The sequence below is a fragment of the Plecotus auritus genome (genome assembly GCF_963455305.1).
Source record: "Plecotus auritus genome assembly, chromosome: 1".
NCBI lineage: Eukaryota > Metazoa > Chordata > Mammalia > Chiroptera > Vespertilionidae > Plecotus > Plecotus auritus.
This window is the reverse complement of record NC_137770.1, coordinates 105,924,312-105,941,638: the sequence shown is the minus strand read 5'-3', so window position 1 is coordinate 105,941,638 and position 17,327 is coordinate 105,924,312. Positions and strand designations below refer to the sequence as shown.

General features: G+C 39.5%; 1 protein-coding gene across 1 annotated transcript in view; it reads right to left on the bottom strand.

Annotated features, from left to right (window-relative positions):
* The window catches only part of SVIL (supervillin), a 182,320-nt gene extending 165,503 nt beyond the window's left edge, over positions 1-16,817 (bottom strand). Inside the window, exons 1-4 of the mRNA XM_080678887.1 lie at positions 16,380-16,817; positions 14,258-14,379; positions 7,643-7,815; positions 6,521-6,560 (exon numbers count right to left, since the gene is read on the bottom strand). Coding sequence (XP_080535013.1) covers positions 6,521-6,560; positions 7,643-7,648 — 46 coding nt within the window. The 5' untranslated portion in view covers positions 7,649-7,815; positions 14,258-14,379; positions 16,380-16,817. The remainder of the gene's footprint in view (positions 1-6,520; positions 6,561-7,642; positions 7,816-14,257; positions 14,380-16,379) is intronic.
* Positions 16,818-17,327: the final 510 nt, after the last annotated feature.

Below are 17,327 nucleotides of genomic sequence, written 5' to 3'. Positions count from 1 at the left end.
TAGTCACATATGTCCTAACTACACAGCTTATTAGAACAATGTCCTCAAAGCCCCACTGCTGGTGAGTCCACTTATATGCTGATGCTGGATGACACTGGACCAAGATGCGTTAGAGGGAAAGGCAGGAGGGTCCTGGTGGTGCTCACTATGCTGTGCATTATGGTCCCTACCTCCTCATTATGAGTCAATATGTCAGATGCACCAGCAAACTGTATTTTTCAAGACCTTTATCAAGAGATTCTAATGATAATTCAATTTTAGAAAACAATCACTGAACTATCATCTATTTCAAACTAATAACAATATGACTAGTTGAAATATCTTATTTTAATCAACCCAGAATTTCCTCTAGATCATGCATGTCCAGATGAATAACATGAAGATACTCATTTACAATTTGACATCTGAACCCAAAGAATGTTCTCTTCTTTTATGTTGCCTTTTAAACAAACCCACTTAAGAGTACTAAAACACAGATAGGCATTTTAATATGAGTTCCAAAAACCCACTCGACTCCACCTAGGTAGGAAAGTTTTCCTTTTCCCTTTTGGAATGTACAAGAATTTGACCAAAGCTTTCTCAGTGTGAACCAGCTACAGAATGCTAGTGACATGATGAACTGAGATTCACCTCCTCAGGAAAGTGGCGTTGGAATGACCAATCAGGCATCAGAAGTAGTCATTTTCTATTATTGTTACTATAATAACATAATTGATTTAAAATAATTTTAAATTCTTTTCAGAGAGGAAGGGAGAGGAAGGGAGAGGGAGGGAGAGATAGAAACATCAATGATGAGAGAGGATCATTGATTGGCTGCCTTCTACATGCCCCACACTGGAGATCGAGCCCAAAACCCGGGCATGTGCCCTGACCGGGAATGGAATCATGACCTCCTAGTTCATAAGTCGATGTTCAACCACTGAGTCATGCCAGCCAGCAAATCCACTTTTTAAATGAAAAGATAGTAAACCACTTCCCTAGCTTTCAAAAATAAAAATAAAAATCACAGGCTCAAATAATCTATTTTAACACCAAAATTATAAAAAACATTGCAATAAAAATTTAGTTAAGAAAATCCTTACAGCTTAAGGCTAAAATTAAAACCTATAGGTCATGGCCCTAATGCAGATTAATAGTGATAGTGTCTCAGTAAACATGGCCATGTGGCAAGTGCTGCTCTAGGTGTTCTACATGTACCAGCCGATTTAATCCTCTGAACAAGCTATGTGCCATGTCCTATTATCATTCCCATTTTACAGATGATAAAATCGAGGCAGAGGCTAAGTTATCTGTCCATGTTAATAAAATTGGCAACTAAAAAGTGTTGGAATTTGAACTCATATAGTCTGGCTCCAGGGACCACAGAAAGAGCTTGCAGTCAGAGATCAGGTTTGAACTTTCAAATAAGTGAGTTATGTTAGCAAACTTTTTAAGATATAAGACAGCATCTATTTAAGAAAAATATCAGGTTTTAAATTTTTAAAAACTATCATATCACAATGATTATATCTCACTAGAGGTCCGGCGCAGGAAATTCGTACACTGGGTGGCGGGGGGGCGGATGTCCCTCAGGCTGGCCTGCTCACTCTCATAGTCCGGGAGCCCTTGAGGGATGTCCGACTGACGGCTTAGGCCCGCTCCCTGGGGGGAGTCAGACATCCTTAGTGCTGTTGCGGAGGCAGGAGAGGCTCCCGCCACTGCAGCTGCGCTCGCCAGCAGTGAGCCCAGCTTCTGGCTGAGTGGCACTCCCCCTGTGGGAGCACAATGACCACCAGGGGGCAGCTCCTATGTTGAGTGTCTGCCCCCTGGTGGTCAGTGCGCATCATAGTGACCGGTTGTTCCTCCGTTCAGTCAATTTGCATATTAGCCTTTTATTATATAGGATATATAGGATTTACTTCAGATTTAATTAAACAATTTTCTAGACAGTTGTCACATTGTTTTAAAACCTTTTAAAAGTATCCTAATTCTCTCAATTACATTAAAAACTTCAATAGTATATTATTTAGTATATTTTCCCCATCAATACACAAAGTGAATTCAAAACAGCACTGGATTAAATGACAAACTTAATTTCAATATTAATAGTAGTACCTTCTATGTTTAATTACTCACTTTGTTAAAAGCTAAAACTGGGTATTCCTCACTTGTCACCTGTAGTATAAAACTGGAACTGTTTAAAACAAAAACAATCACCTTCCTTCTAGAGAAGGTTTGAGTGAATCAAAAATGTTATAAATTAAATTTTCACTAGGGAGCTTTCAGTTCCTTGTACTTTTTGAGCTCATTTGTTTGTGTGTGTGTGTGTGTGTGTTCCATTCATTAATTGTTTCACTGTACAACTGCTAATTGAATAGCTGCTGTGTACATTTATTGGGATAGCAATGGTTAGAAGTGCTAATACCAATATCAAATATAAGAATATTTTCCAAATCCTATTTAGAGATGCTTAAAAATATCTGCCACTTGGAAATACCCAATTTTCAGAATATTAAGAGTTTTCCAGACTTCACACTTCTACACTGATTTCCTCACATTCATTTCAGCCAAGTTTAGGCTGACATTGACGCTTTTCCTATATAATATGCAATAAAATTACATAATGCTCCATCTAAATAACATGCTCCTAAAGAAGACTGAATCTAGTTTTTGTTTAACAATTCAAGGTCCTTTCTATATATATAATCATTTACTTTTTGGGTAAATTGTATTTCTTTTTTAAAATATATATTTTTTGGTAATATATTTTTATTGATTTCAGAGAGGGAGAGGGAGAGATAGAAACATCAATGATGAGAGAGAATCATTGATCGGCTGCCTCCTGCATGCCCCACACTGGGGATCGAGCCTGCAACCCAGGCATGTGTCCTTGACTGGGAATCAAACCCAGGACCCTTCAGGCTTCAGGATGACATTCTATCCACTGAGCCAAACTGGCTAGGTGGTAAATTGTATTTCTAAGACAAAAACATGCAAACATTCTATAACTTTGGAGTTCAATAAATTATGATATACAGAGTATCCCAAAAAATGTATATACACTTTAACAGCTGATAGCTCAATTTTGAAAATGAAATGTATTTTTAATAAACACTGCCTTTATAATTATTCAAAGTGTGTGTATACATTTTTTGAGACACCTTATATATGAGCAAGTTGTTCCAAAATCAAATAAAACCTACAATAAATTGATATACAAGACAGATATCATATACAACCTCACACAAAAAAATTGTTATTTTGGCATTAAGATTTACTGTACTGCACTGATTTCTTTTATGTAAAGTGTATGGCACGTCATGTAATTCTCTTAGGAGCTATAAATTTTATTTTAAATTTCAAATAAAATATTAGTCAATTCTTTTGTGCAGTCCTAAAATGATAGAGTATAGAGTACAGCCAGAGTACACCCAAGCAATGCTATTCTTCCACCTGGGTCAGGTCCACACAGAGGCCAAGCTGCTGGTTAGCTCTAGAATATTCTCCCACGTGCCAAGGTCTGCATGCATGTATGTGTGTGTCCTTGTGCATGTTCTCCATGCTACTGTCAGAATATCTATAATAATACAAGGGTAATAAGCTCATTAGACCAGACGTCTTCTGGACGTCATTCCAGACGTCCTTCTTGACAAAGCTGGGGCCAGAGGGAAGCTGGCTAGGGTCCCAGGTGCCTGCAGGCAGCCCGAGGGAAGCAAGCCAGGGTCCCAGGTGCCTGCAGGCTGCCAGAGGAGGGAAGCCTGGGTCCCAGGTGCCAGAGGGAAGCCAGTGACAGCAACCGGAGGAAAGAAGGCCTACTCTTGAATGAATTTTCGTGCATCAGGCCTCTAGTCTATAATAATAAAAGCGTAATGTGCTAATTAAACTGGACGGGCCTTCTGGACAACCTTCCAGATGAAGCTGGGGCTGCGAGGGAAGCCCCTGTCCCAGGTGCCTGCTGGTGGCTGAGGGAAACCCGGGTCCCGGTTGCCAGAGGGAAGCCGGTACCGGCAGCCAGGGGAAGGAAGGCCTACTCTTGCATGAATTTCGTGCATCAGGCCTCTAGTTTAAATATAAGTCAACTAGAGGAAATGCAAATTCACATTAAGAAATTCTGTCTACTCAACTAAAAAAAAAAAAATCTCCGTGAAATATATGAAAGTAAATCCTTTCTAGAGATTCCTTGGAGAGATCCTCCAAGTGACATGATGCTTCTGTGTGCCCTCAGGTGGACTTGTTTCAGATGGTTCCCTATTTCAATTGGGGGGGATTAGACTTTTCCTCAATCTGTTTCTGTGTGGCTCTCTGTAGAGCAGGGAGGAGGTGGGGACTGGCCTACAGGCTAAATATGATAGCAAAGGATTGATGCTAGTCTGAATATTCCACAATATGGCCAAGATTAACATCTTTAGGTTCTCAAGCCCTAAAACAGTCAATGTCATGGACCACATAAAATTGTCCTGGTCACCTCCATTCACGTGATAAAATGATTGCGGGGCAGCATCCATAGAGATGTAACACTGCTCCCAAGAGGCTCATGAAAACCAGACGGAAAAGGAATGTTAATCCTGTCTTCTTCGGGATGAGAGAAATATTTAATAAATTTGACTTTAAACCTACACAGTTCAGATTAAGGATCAAGCCCTCAACACATAATTCTTAGGGATGGGGGGTTTCTGAATAGTTCATCAAATTCAAGTTTTACTTTATTTTCATCTGGCCATGGAAAGGAATCCACTGTCTCTTCTGACCATGATAGGCTGTCGTTGCACCTCCCTCACATAGCAAAATCCTGCTGTAGAGAAGAGGCAGGGCCTCCGGCCTCAGGCAGAGTTTTTCTGCATTAGTGGCTGCACAAAGCAAAAGTCAAAGCAGGGTCAGACCCATATCTTCCCTAGTGCCTGGTGCAGCCTGGACCCTCTCAACCACTGACAAACCCAAATGCCCTGGTTATAGTCATGTGTGACTATGCAAATACAATTGTCTAGGCAGACCCCAGAATCTCTGGGTCCTTTCAGAGTCAACAGTCTCTGCCCTAAATCCTCTGCTGCCCCTTCCCTTCCAGGTTATAGGTGGAGTTTTTCAGCAGACACCTGAATGCAGACCATTGGTGTGGCGATCAAGGGCTTTAAGGACCCATAAGCAAATGGGGGTGGGGAAAGATGTGTGCTGGAAGTGACAAATCAAGATCCAATTCTGCTAGCACCTCAGTAGCCCAGAATGACAATGTTCACATCCCCCAATGAAAAATAATCAGAAGATGAACAATGTAGTGACTTAAGGCTTTAGAATAGAAACAGAAACTCTAAAATTCATGATTCCCTGTGAATTCCTCAAAGAACTGACAGAATTACAATGCAAAAAATATATATATATTTTTTTTTAGTTAGCCATGTCTAAGTTATTTTATGTACTTCATGTGCTTCATAGTATATATATTTAAGGAGAGTTTCAATACCAGAAAAGAAATGTTTTCAAATGGACTATATGATACCTGTCTGTGAAAAACAATGGATTTTGTATAATCTGGTGGGGCTGTCAAACTTTAATGATTCTTCTGCCAAAATGATATTGGTCAGTGAAAACCACCAGACAAATATTTCCGATCAGGGTTAAGAGTCTGTATCCTCCAGTAGTTAGCTTTTAAAACAAAAGAGCTCTGACAGAAGGTGAGCCAAATGCAGCCCAAGCTGGTGCTGCACACTCCTTGGAAGAGTGACTCTCACAGCCTCCATACAAAGCCTACCAGTTCATAGCATCAGCTACGAGTAGAGATGAGCATTCGTCTCTTCATGGCAGTACCTATTTTTAAAGGCCAGCGCACACACACATACAATATGATATGGTTTCCCTCAGAAAATCAGAACTGCCAAGTCATTACCACATTTCTAATTTTAAATTTGAGTTAACAAACACTGAAGTAGAAGCTGAGGCTTGATTTTAATTGTTGCTCTACTAAAATTAAACTAGAATGTCATGTACTCACTTTCTCCTTATTACTACCGGCAAACTACATTTTTTAAAAATATAAGTAGATTCTTTTTGTTGTTATTCATATCTATTCATATATACATATATATATAAATATAGGTAACAGTGAAGAAAAGATTATCAATTCACTCTAAGAAGAAATGCGAGTCTCTTTCTACAATATATAATAATGCTTAAAAATAAGATTCAGTTTCAGACTATAATAATTTTAAAAATATCATTTGTAGTATTAACAGCATTACTATCAGAACTGTTTAAAGGGAGTTTTCATGTCTATACAAATATATTATCTATAATAATAAAAGGGTAATATACTAATTAGACCAGAAGTCATTGCGGACGAAGCTGGGGCCAGTTGGAAGCCGCCCGGATCCCAGGTGCCTGCCAGCTGCCGGAGGAGGGAAGCCCAGGTCCCGGGTGCCAGAGGGAAGCCGGTACTGGCATCTGGGGAAAGGAGGCCTACTCTTGCATGAATTTTGTGCATCGGGCCTCTAGTATGTATATATATGTTTTTAAAATTATCATTACACACATTAAAATCAGTAAAACTTACAGATATCCATGGCTATGTTGCTGATGCCTTGACATATCAACTAAAGTTGAAAAAGGAGAGGCAGAAACAGAAGAGAAAATATGAGAAAACAGAAGTAAAATAGGAAGAAGATGAAAATGGAACAAGAAGAGGAAGGAAGGAAGGAAGGAAGGAAGGAAGGAAAGAAGGAAGGAAGGAAGGAAGAAAGGAAGGAAGGAAGGGAAGGAGGGGGAAAGGAAGGGGAGAGAAGAGGGTAGCTGGCAAGTGGAGGCAGAGGAGGAGGCTGACTCTCCTTATATTGCCCCTAAATATTCACCCACCCCTCTGACAAACCAAAGAAGGTCAGGTGGTAACTCAGATAGTCAACTGTGTTGGTTATTTTCAAAACATCCATTCAGCTCAACAGCTGAACTATTTTTGATATATAGTCACCTAATCCAATTAACATATTTATTCATCCAGGCTTGTTATAAGGATTAAGCAGGGTACATGAGAAAATACTCTTGCCTCTTTATTCCTGGTACTGTGCTTAATAAAGGCTTCCTAAATTCTTTTAAGAAACAGGTAAGTCTTGTTGCATTTGTGAGTGCAAAATCACCCTAGTATATGTTGATTTTAGATGAAAAGAAATGCAGTGGAGAATGACCGGGCCTTCTGTGCTATTCTTTACATTAGGACCTGTGCTTTCCCTGAGCCTGCTCAGACTAGCCAGTGGCTTCAGGAGGGCAAAAGGAGGATGGCTTAATCCCAGGGGAAGTTTCCCCGTCAGGCAACAAGACCACTGAGGCTGGAAGCTGAATGGGATGGCAGGAAAGGCATTCCAGACTGAGGAGAATCCAATGCAAAGGCAGATTAGGGAAGGCCGTGGCATCCGGAACGGGACTGCCATTGTGGTGAGAGCCCAGGGTGTAGAGGGATAATGACTGTCTCAAAAGCAATTCACCAGGCCTCCAAAGGACACCACCACCCGGCCTGTGGACCCATGGACAACGGGTGAAGGCCATAACCTTGGACATTAACTGTCCTCTTCTTCACCCTGACACATCCTCCAGCCCTACATTTCCTGCACTGCCCAAGAGTTCCCATCTTCTGTTACTGGTTCATTCTAATAATAAAGGTTCTGGGAGAAAACTAAGCACATACACACATGTCAGAGGCTTGAGAGCGGAAAGAACCTTAGGAATGGTGTGGATCAACAGTTGGTGTTTTAGATGAGAGGTTAAGTGACTTGTGCAGGTTCACAGAGCTTCTCTGTTGCTCCCATCATACCGCTTACTCCATGTTCTGAACTGTCAGAGGTTGACAATTGGCAGACACTTGGGAGAAAATACACAGTATCACCAGTAGCTACAGTACATACTCAAAAACAACTGGAATGAGTGAATAAATGACAAGTGTTTTGTATGGTTCGCTTGGTAAGAACAAGATCTCACACAAGCCATCATCACAGAAACGTCTCCTAATGATATACATCACAGCCCTGTTCCCAAAGCTCATCTTTAGTTTGTATCCATAAGTATAAAAAAGTTAAAAGCAAATTATTTAAACTAATTGCTCACAAAATCCCATGACCTTAAACTAAATCAAAACGTAGGAAACAATAATAAAGCTGCCAAAGCACATGTTGGCAAAATGTGACGTTACAGACCCCTGAGCCACTTGATACTCCCAGACTTCCTAGCCACACTGATCATTAAACAAGTGCTGCCTCTCATAGTAGCCTGAAGGATTCAACTCCAATGTTATTAGCAATGGTCAGACTATTTAGAGCAAGGATCTTTGGATACAAAATTCAAAGTGTAGAAATGAACATTTAATGTGTTCGGCGCACAAAAGAACCTACAACAGTGCACTGTGTGTGTGTGTGTGGGTGGGTGTGTGTGTGCGCACTGGCATGCATGCTTGCACTGGGGGTGTGTATTTGTGGATTGTTGGGAGGGTTGGTGTAGCTAAGCACACTTTTATTTTTTCCCCTTGCAATCCAAGCCTCACAAATCATGTGGACACATCAGCAGGTGATGAACCATGGTCCTCCAACTCTTACCAGCAGATGCATAAAGTGCAAACCCACTTCCTCTGAACTTGCACTTTGCAGATCTACTGCAGTTTGAACTCAATAAGATGAAGGCAAGTTCAAGTTCAATTCCTCAGTCACACTAGCCACATTTTCAAGTGTTCAACAGACACCTGTGGCTCATAGCTACCCTACAGAACAGCACCAGATAGTATTTCCATCAACACAGACTAAACAGTGATGATCCAGACCTGTGAGCGGCCCGGACCATGTTTCAGTGAGTGGTTGTGCCACTACAGAGCTGTATCCTCCAGATGGCATCACATAGAGACCTCTAGGTGCTTCTAAGATCCTCAGTTTTACACAAATAACCACATTGAGACGTTAGTCTCCATGTGTTTGTTCTTAACTCTTTGGGAGTCACAACCCCTTTAAGAAACATGCTGAAAACAATGGGTCTTCTCAATTAAATGAGTTTTCAAAAAAAGGGAACATTTTCATATAGTTAGTTGTTGGGGGATATTCTAACTTTCTAAAGTCTGTTCATGAAACTGTTTAAAACTATCTGCTCAACAAAATCATTTCTATCGTGATCATCTGAAACATAATTTCCCTGCAATAACAATTTTGTCTTCACCCTGCCCTCTGATATCCACCTGTCAGTCTTTTTTCTTTCTTTTTTTGTTGTTGTCATTTGAGCTCATTAATTATGGAAAGCATCACCAGCTCTCACATTATTAGCCAGAGAGACACTGTGCATAAAAATTATGCATAGCATACTCAGAAAACTCTCAGCTCACAAAACTCTCTCTATTAAAATACCAAGGTAATTGGTTCTCCTCAAATCTTAGAGCATCCATTTACCATGTAATTACCATTTTTATCTGGAGCTACTGAATAAGTTATAATTTACTTTTAATGAAATAATTATCTAGTGAAGGGCAAATGTTGGAATGTTTATAGCCCTGTGAACCAAGAATGGTCTTCACAACTTATGCAAAATTAAATGTAAAAATAGTACTAACTTACAATGGAGGCAGGAAGGTGGCTAATGTACTAGTTTGAATAAAATAAGCTTCACCAGTGGTAGAGGTGACCAGGTGAATAATATTAAAAAAGAAAAACACACAGAAAGTAAATCATGAATTCCAAAGTTTCTGTTGTAAGATGGCTTCTCACACTACTCGTGACACACAATAGTTCATCTGATAGGACTTAAGCTCTTTCTAAATTCACTTCAAGGTCTTCAGGTAAAACTACCTTTATTTTCAATTTTTTGCTCACTTTCATAATAAAAGTTTCGAGAGAGGAAAAGTCTGAAAAGTAATACAGAAGTCCAGTTGATTAAATGATTTATTTCTGAAACATTCTGGTTGAATGATATCAATGTCAACCTTTGTCTTGGCAATGAACCAAGATTTATAGATAGTACTTTATGACAGTGGAGAGAACATGAGTTAAAAAAAAAAAAAAAGATGGGTATCTGACCTATAGTTGCCTAAATTTAACAGATTTTTAAAAAACATATAAACTTTATCAGTATAACTTATAGGGAAGGAGAGAATTTTGGAAGGTGGAAAATGCAAACAGTAGGTAGATACTAACTATAGTTAGGAAGCATGGCAGGTATTTTAAATTCTTTCTTTGAAGCACTTCAAAGATAGAAGGCTGAAAATGAAGAGAATTCTCAGGGCACTGAATGGGACTCCATTAAAACTTAAGCTCCATGAAGACAGAAATTTTGTTTTTCACTGTTCCTTCCCCATCACCTATGCCAGTCCCTGGCACACAGTAAGAGCTCAGAAAATAATTGTTGATAAAGAATGAATGTCTGGCAGTGAGTTAACAAACTTAAATTGGGGGGGAGAAACTGAACACAACCTACTCCTGTTGTCAGCAGGAAAATTTTGTCTCAGGCATCAGGAGAAAGAGCAAAAGTCCAAAGAAGATAAGAATAAATCAGGTTTGAGGAAAGAAAATTTAAGTATTTAAATAAACACAAAAGAAATGACAGCTTAATCTGAAGAGATGGCAGGAACTCCCCCCCCCCCCCAAAAAAAAAGGACTGAAGAAACCACAAATGGTGATTAAGAACTGAGAAGGAAGCATTGGCTGCACACTTATTTCACAGAAGCCAACAAGTACAGTAAGAGGACATTTCTCAAGACATCTCTAACTTGTCTTGCTCCCACCTGAACCGCCACCTTCCAGACAGGGTCTCCTTCCCAGGGAAGGTCAGAATATTTTCAAGCTCTGAAATCTTGGAATTACAAAGTCCAAATAAGTAGAAGGACCTTAGAAATTCTTCAGCCCAACACTCATTTCAATAAATGATGCTCAGAGAGGTTAAGAACTTACCCAAGATCACACAGCCGGTTATTAAGAGCAGGGCTGCTCCCAAGTACTTTTTAGGGTCAAACACCTTCAATTTCCAAATTCTTCCTCCACTGAGAGCAGGGAAAACACTTCCTAGGAGTGTTGGGAGGTGGTCGAGGCTGGGTAGAGCACAATGCTTGTTTGTTATCCTTTCACATTACTTTCCTCTCATGTGTTCCCCACTCCACTTCTTACTGTAACTCTCTTAAATATTTAAGAACTGTTAGCTCCCTGAAAGGGCCTTGAAGCCTCCAGAGAGAACTGATACAAACCAAAATCAATAAATTCCATCTCAAATGGGAGGATACTGTTAGAGGTACTATGCATCACATGAAGCTTACTCATCCTAGCCAACTGCATTACAATATTTATCCACTCACAGAATTTTAAAATATTCAACCTTTTCCATAAAAAATGTATGAAATGATAAAGCCAAATGATTATGCATATGTGGCTAAAATGAGCATCTGGTAGAAATTAGGACTGTAAGAATAATTTGGAGAGCCATATACCTTAACATTCCCACTTTTTTTCTCTAACCTGGCTCAAACCTATAGAGTCATCAGCTGCATTAGGTACCCAAAGCAATACTTTTTTTAAAAAAAAATAAGAGACATTAAAATGTAATTTGTCTTTGGATTTCATAATATCAATTGTTAAAGGAATGAACTAATTGCAAAATAAATGAATTTGGCAAAATTCTGTGACCACTAGTCGATGGTAAATTAAATTATCTTTTCTAAGAAAATCTGTATATAAAAACAGTACTAAAACTTTCAAAAATTATTTTACCTTTCATAACCTACCTACTTCTTAATTTAATATATTTTTTGCTACTGAAAATCAACTACTTGCCTGATTGAGTCTTTGGCTGGAGTGGCTTGTTTTTATTGTTGAGTGTGCAAGTACAACATGTGTATATTTAAAAATTTTGGTATAAAGGGAGAAATTAGATATAGTATTTCCAGAAAGTATAAAAAGACCAGGGGCTTAAAATATTTAAAGTATTCAAAATCTTAAAAATACAAAAATATCAATATAATTCTTCTGTTTTAATGACAGTTTATATCCAAGCCTATGTTATTTGCCAACTTTCCATACTCAGGAGGTAACTAAAAATCCAGAAGGAAATTAGAGACCTCCGATTAATCAAGAAACAGTCCACAAATTGTAGGTGCATTATTTATAAAAGCCCTTCAGGTCTTCTCTTAGAAGTTACTTGTTCTTTTTTATACATAATTCTTCTATCAATACTGGTTAAATAGGATACAAATCCAAACATAGCTACATAAAAGTGAACAACTTCTAATTAAAAAAAGAATCTAAACTATAAAGTCCAAATGAATATATTCCATCTGAAATGGACAGGACATATAATTCACAGCATAAAGAACTGAGCAAGTGAAGAGAAAATGATTTAGAAAATAAAGGCCTATTGATAGGATTGCTCTGCAGTCTGTAGACATTCAGTGCAGAGGCCAGAGCCCCATCAATCCTCTACACTTGAGATGGGATCCTTACAAAGAGGTGCTCAGAGGTAAAGCTCAGGGAGTTCAAAGCAATTGGGATGTCTTGGAGAGCAGTGCCCACTGAATTGTGGGTGTTGAGGAGTGAATAGGCAGTGAAAGAAGTAAGTGATAGCATGAGGTCAAGGAGAGCTTTATTTAGGATGGAGGAAACTTGAGCATGTTTTCAAAATGAGGAGAAAGAGCCAGGAGAAAGGCGGAAACTGGAAGTAAGAGCTATGGGGAACAACTGTCTGGGCAGAGCAGGGAGGGATAAGCATGAAAAGCACAAAGGAACAGACTAGCCTTGGAAGACCACCTCTATCCCTGGGAAACCTTCTTTAAATCCCCATCTGCCTTTATTCTTCCCATCTTGGTGGTTCTGCAAGGGAGTCATTTAGAAGAGTGCTACTCAAAGGCAGTCCTCAGACCAGAGGGATCAGCATCACCTGGGCGCTTGCATCACCTGGGCGCTTGGCTGCTGCTATCTGGTTCTACCAGGTCCGTGGTCGGCAAACTGCGGCTCTCGAGCCACATGTGGCTCTTTGGCCCCTTGAGTGTGGCTCCTCCACAAAATACCAGGCCTGGGCGAGTCTATTTTGAAGCAGTGGCATTAGAAGAAGTTCAAGTTTAAAAAATTTGGCTCTCAAAAGAAATTTCAATCGTTGTACTGTTGATATTTGGCTCTGCTGACTAATGAGTTTGCCGACCACTGTACCAGGTCTACTGCATCAGAATCTGCACATTAACAGGATCACAGGTGATGCCTATTGAAGTTTGAGAAGCAATGGTTTAAAGCAGTGGCTAAAAATATTCGAAGGTAGATATATCTGGGTTCAAATCCAGCTCTACCCTGACACCATGGCATGAGCCTTTGAGAAAGTGTCTCTAAGCCTGAGTTTTGTCCTCGTAGAATGGAAATAATGATAGTAATATTTCTCAGGTGCCATTGAAAAAATTAAATAAGATAATGTAGGTAGAGAGCTTGGCATTGAGCTTGGAATACAGTAATAATGGATGGCATGTTATTATTGTTCATTGTTTCCAGCCTACTTGTATAATAGCTTTGTCATGTTTATGTCTGAACCCATGCAGGGAATGAGTTCACCAAGGGCAGGGAACACACTTCAGTTGTATTCATCTTAAGGCATCCAACCTGGAGACCTGCATACAGGTGTGTAATAATGAAGCACTTAACCTGCTGAAATGAATCCAGTACTGTGACATGAGTAAATCAACTATCCCAAAGCAAATATTAAAGCTCTTTCTTTGACTATACTGACATAAAAGCCAGTTAGAAATAGGTTAAGAACTTGTTTGGGATTAAAGGATCAACTTTCAGAAGATAATAATAAAGTTATGAGGCGAAATATATTCCTCTTCCAAAACCTCCCAAAACAGGAGTACCATAATAAAGTGAGACAGAGCTCTCTTTGAACAGACATCAAGGTGGTAGGCTTCCCTTCTGAGGTCAGCAAGGCAAACCATTCTGAGATGTTTTACCTAACCTAAAGGATAAAGTATAATGCTTGGGAAAGGTACATAAGTCAAATCACACCACTAGCTGAATTCCTTCATTTTAGGCAAAGCTCCAATAATGAAGTGGCTGATTTCATCAAATGTACCTTCATTTCCTGTGTTGGCAAAAGCACACATACATAAACCCTATATGGCTTGTAATAGTAAGACAAATGTTTCTGCTTGCATTATTAGTTATGGGAGAAAACATAGCTTATAACACAGAACACCCATTTCTATAGTGAATAATATATAACACTGGCAAAAGCATTTTATGGAGTACAGTTAAATTTGATATAAAGAATTCACAAGTCCTTCTGATGCAATTCGGTTCAATCAACTTACATTTGTGGGGCACCCGCTGGGCAGCAGGCACTGGGCTAGGTCTTGGGGTGGCAAGAGGGCTGGAGCCCAGAGGCAGAAGTTCAGAGGAAGCGTCTGAGAAGATTTCATCTGCTACGACCTCCCTGGCAGGCAAAGGAAGGCAGAACACTTCAGGGAGGGGTGCCAGCAAAAACAGTGGCATCAAAGACCCTGAAAGAGAGGCTCAGGAGCTGAGCTTTAGCCTTTAATTAGTGAGAAACCACAAGGCTTGTAATAGTAAGACAACATGCAGAGCAGCACGCTCGATCTTTGTCTAGGAGGGTCATTCTGAGGATGGACTGAGCAGCAGAGAACCTGGGGGCAAAAAGACCACTTAAGAGCAATGCAATCAGGGGGTAAGGGGCAAGGAGGCTCAGGAGGAGGTGGTAGGCAGGAGCATGATTTCAGAGACAAACTTAGTGGCCTTGGTGACTATTGGGATAGGAATCAAGGTGACAGCATGACTTCTGCTTCAGTTATAAAACAATGAGAAGTTGAACTGCAGGAAACTCCAGATGGAGGAATTCTCCTGGTCATAGGGAGGTCCCTGAGATGTGTGTGTTAATATACAATTGCAGTGAATGTCCAGAAAGCACAGTGAGGAGACACTTCCTTTGCATCGTAATAATAAAAGGAGGCCTCTGGTGACTCATCCCTACAGCTCTCTGTGAACTCGTGAACTGGCAAACTTGTGCTGCCTTTTCTTTGGACATAATCCCTCAATTGTAGACTTTTTAATAACCCCAGGTATTGCCAAAAAAGTTCACTCTAACTGAAATTCAAAATCTTCCAGAAACAGTGTGTCTCAAAGGATAAACAAAGATCTGGTTTGTTGAATGAAGTAATGTAAGGAGGGTGCTTTAACCGAATTTTCCTTTGAAAGTTATGTTCCCAGTTAAACTAATCTCAAAACCAGTTTCCTGAGGATTCTCTCTGCCTATCTCCGTCACCTCTCCTCTTAAGAGGAGTGACAAGGATGATCCACTCCAGGCAGGACACCCAACTGCTTGACTCCTCAAGAGTTCTCCTGGTTTGGTGAGAAGAGGCAGCCAAAATAATCCCAGCCCACTGCTGCTTTTGCTGTTCTGGGGGCCCAGAGGGTCCTACCAGCATTTGGGTCAGGGCAATGCTTTGTCTTATGTGACTATCACACATTACAGGGTATTTACAATTCTTAACCACATTCTCTGTTCATTGTTGTGAAAACCAGAAACACCCCAAGTATTTCCAAATGCCTGTCAAAGTTGTAGTACTACCTTTGGTTAAGAACCACAGCAGTATTAACCGATGAAGCTCATTTCTACAAATATTCTGTTTTTCTACCTTATAAAAATAATTATTGCTCCTACTGTCCATCTGATTCAGTATATAGAAACAATATTTCTTTAAGGAGAAATATGTAAGATAATTCTCCGGTAACTCATTGATATTTTTTAGCAGAAGCAAATCACCAAGCTAAATTACAAAGAGACCACAGCCATCTTTAGGGCTTAAAAAGTCTGATACAGCATTTTATCTTGGATAATTCAGAAACAAATATAGTTTAAAATCTAGAAAATAATGTATTTTTAAAAATAAATTCTGGGACATCAGAGGTTCTATAAATCAAGTTTGAAGAATCAGAGTATCAAGATAAAGAATTCTCAAAACAAAGATCACACAAAAGGCTCACTGGTTATTTATATTTCCAATTGTATTAATAATAGGAACAAAATAGAACATGCCTTTCTGACATCCACCCCGCACCCCCATTTTTGAGATATTATCATGGAAATACTTTGTATTTTAAATACACTTTTTATTCCAAGGCTTCAAGTGCTAATATTTAGACAGAATGTAGTTACTAAATTATATATATTAATCATTTTGTTAGTATGAACCTATCAGTACTATAAAGTAAGTTTTTTTTTAAGAGAACAAAAATTCACTCATTCCACAACCAAAAAACATGCTCTATTATACCTATAGGAGTAATTTCATGAGCTAGCACACCCTGGCAGAACATGCCAGTGCCCAAAATCAACACAGCCTCGGGAGCACGCTCAGAGACAGACGGCATGGAGAAACCACTGCATTTAGATTTATAGGAAGATTTTTCACTTACTTCAAATTTCTGGATAATCCTTGTTCCTCTATGTTAAAGGGGAGGGGTGAATCACAGTGTAACTTCCTTGTTTTTCTAATTAAAAAATAAACAAAACAAAACAAAACACAGTATATCCTCGAATTGGCTTGGGTGTCCTCAAGTATTTTCTTTGGGTCTCCTCCTTTCAATGAACACTACTTTCAAATTCTAAACAAAAAGTAAAATATCCAAAGTTAGGCCAAGAAACACTGTAAAAAAAATCAAATATCACAACACAAACCAGGCAAGTGCATCTATTTGAAGTGATGATTCAGAACAGGGTAAATTTAGAACAGTGCTCTCCACAAGGCATTTGGGTGCCAACTGCAGTACACAGGTGAAGGCTACATCCCAAAAGTTTCTCTGAAAAAATATCGCCAAAATATTATTAAAAAGAATCTTCTTTTTGAAGTAGTCAGTCCCCCGGTGTCCTTGACACTTAACTTGCCCAATCTGGCCTTGGCGTGGCCATCCATTACTGGGTAAATCCACGTGAAACCTGAGGACACTCAGCCTGGGAGGACACAGTCAGAAGCAGTGGGCAACTCGCAGGGGACCGGCCTTTTATGGTCTGAACTGGAGAGTGTTGATTCCAGCTAATCTACCAAAATAGCTCTTGGAACTCGGAGAAGCCCATCAGCTGTTGCAAAAGGCCTGGCCAGCAGCTACCTCAAATGCAATGAATTCATTCACATTGTCTTTCAGCTTTTTATATAGAGAAATAAAAAAAATGCAACACCAATCTACTGAACAGGCTAACAGCAATACAGAATGGAGAGGGCACACATTTGTCTAACTCTAGTTTCTGAGTTAAAAAACAACAACATATAATCAGCTCAGAAGCCAACCATTCAAAAAGTAACATACATATAAATGTATACACATGAAACAACGTGCTAGAATGGCACGGGTCTATTTACAAGTTTA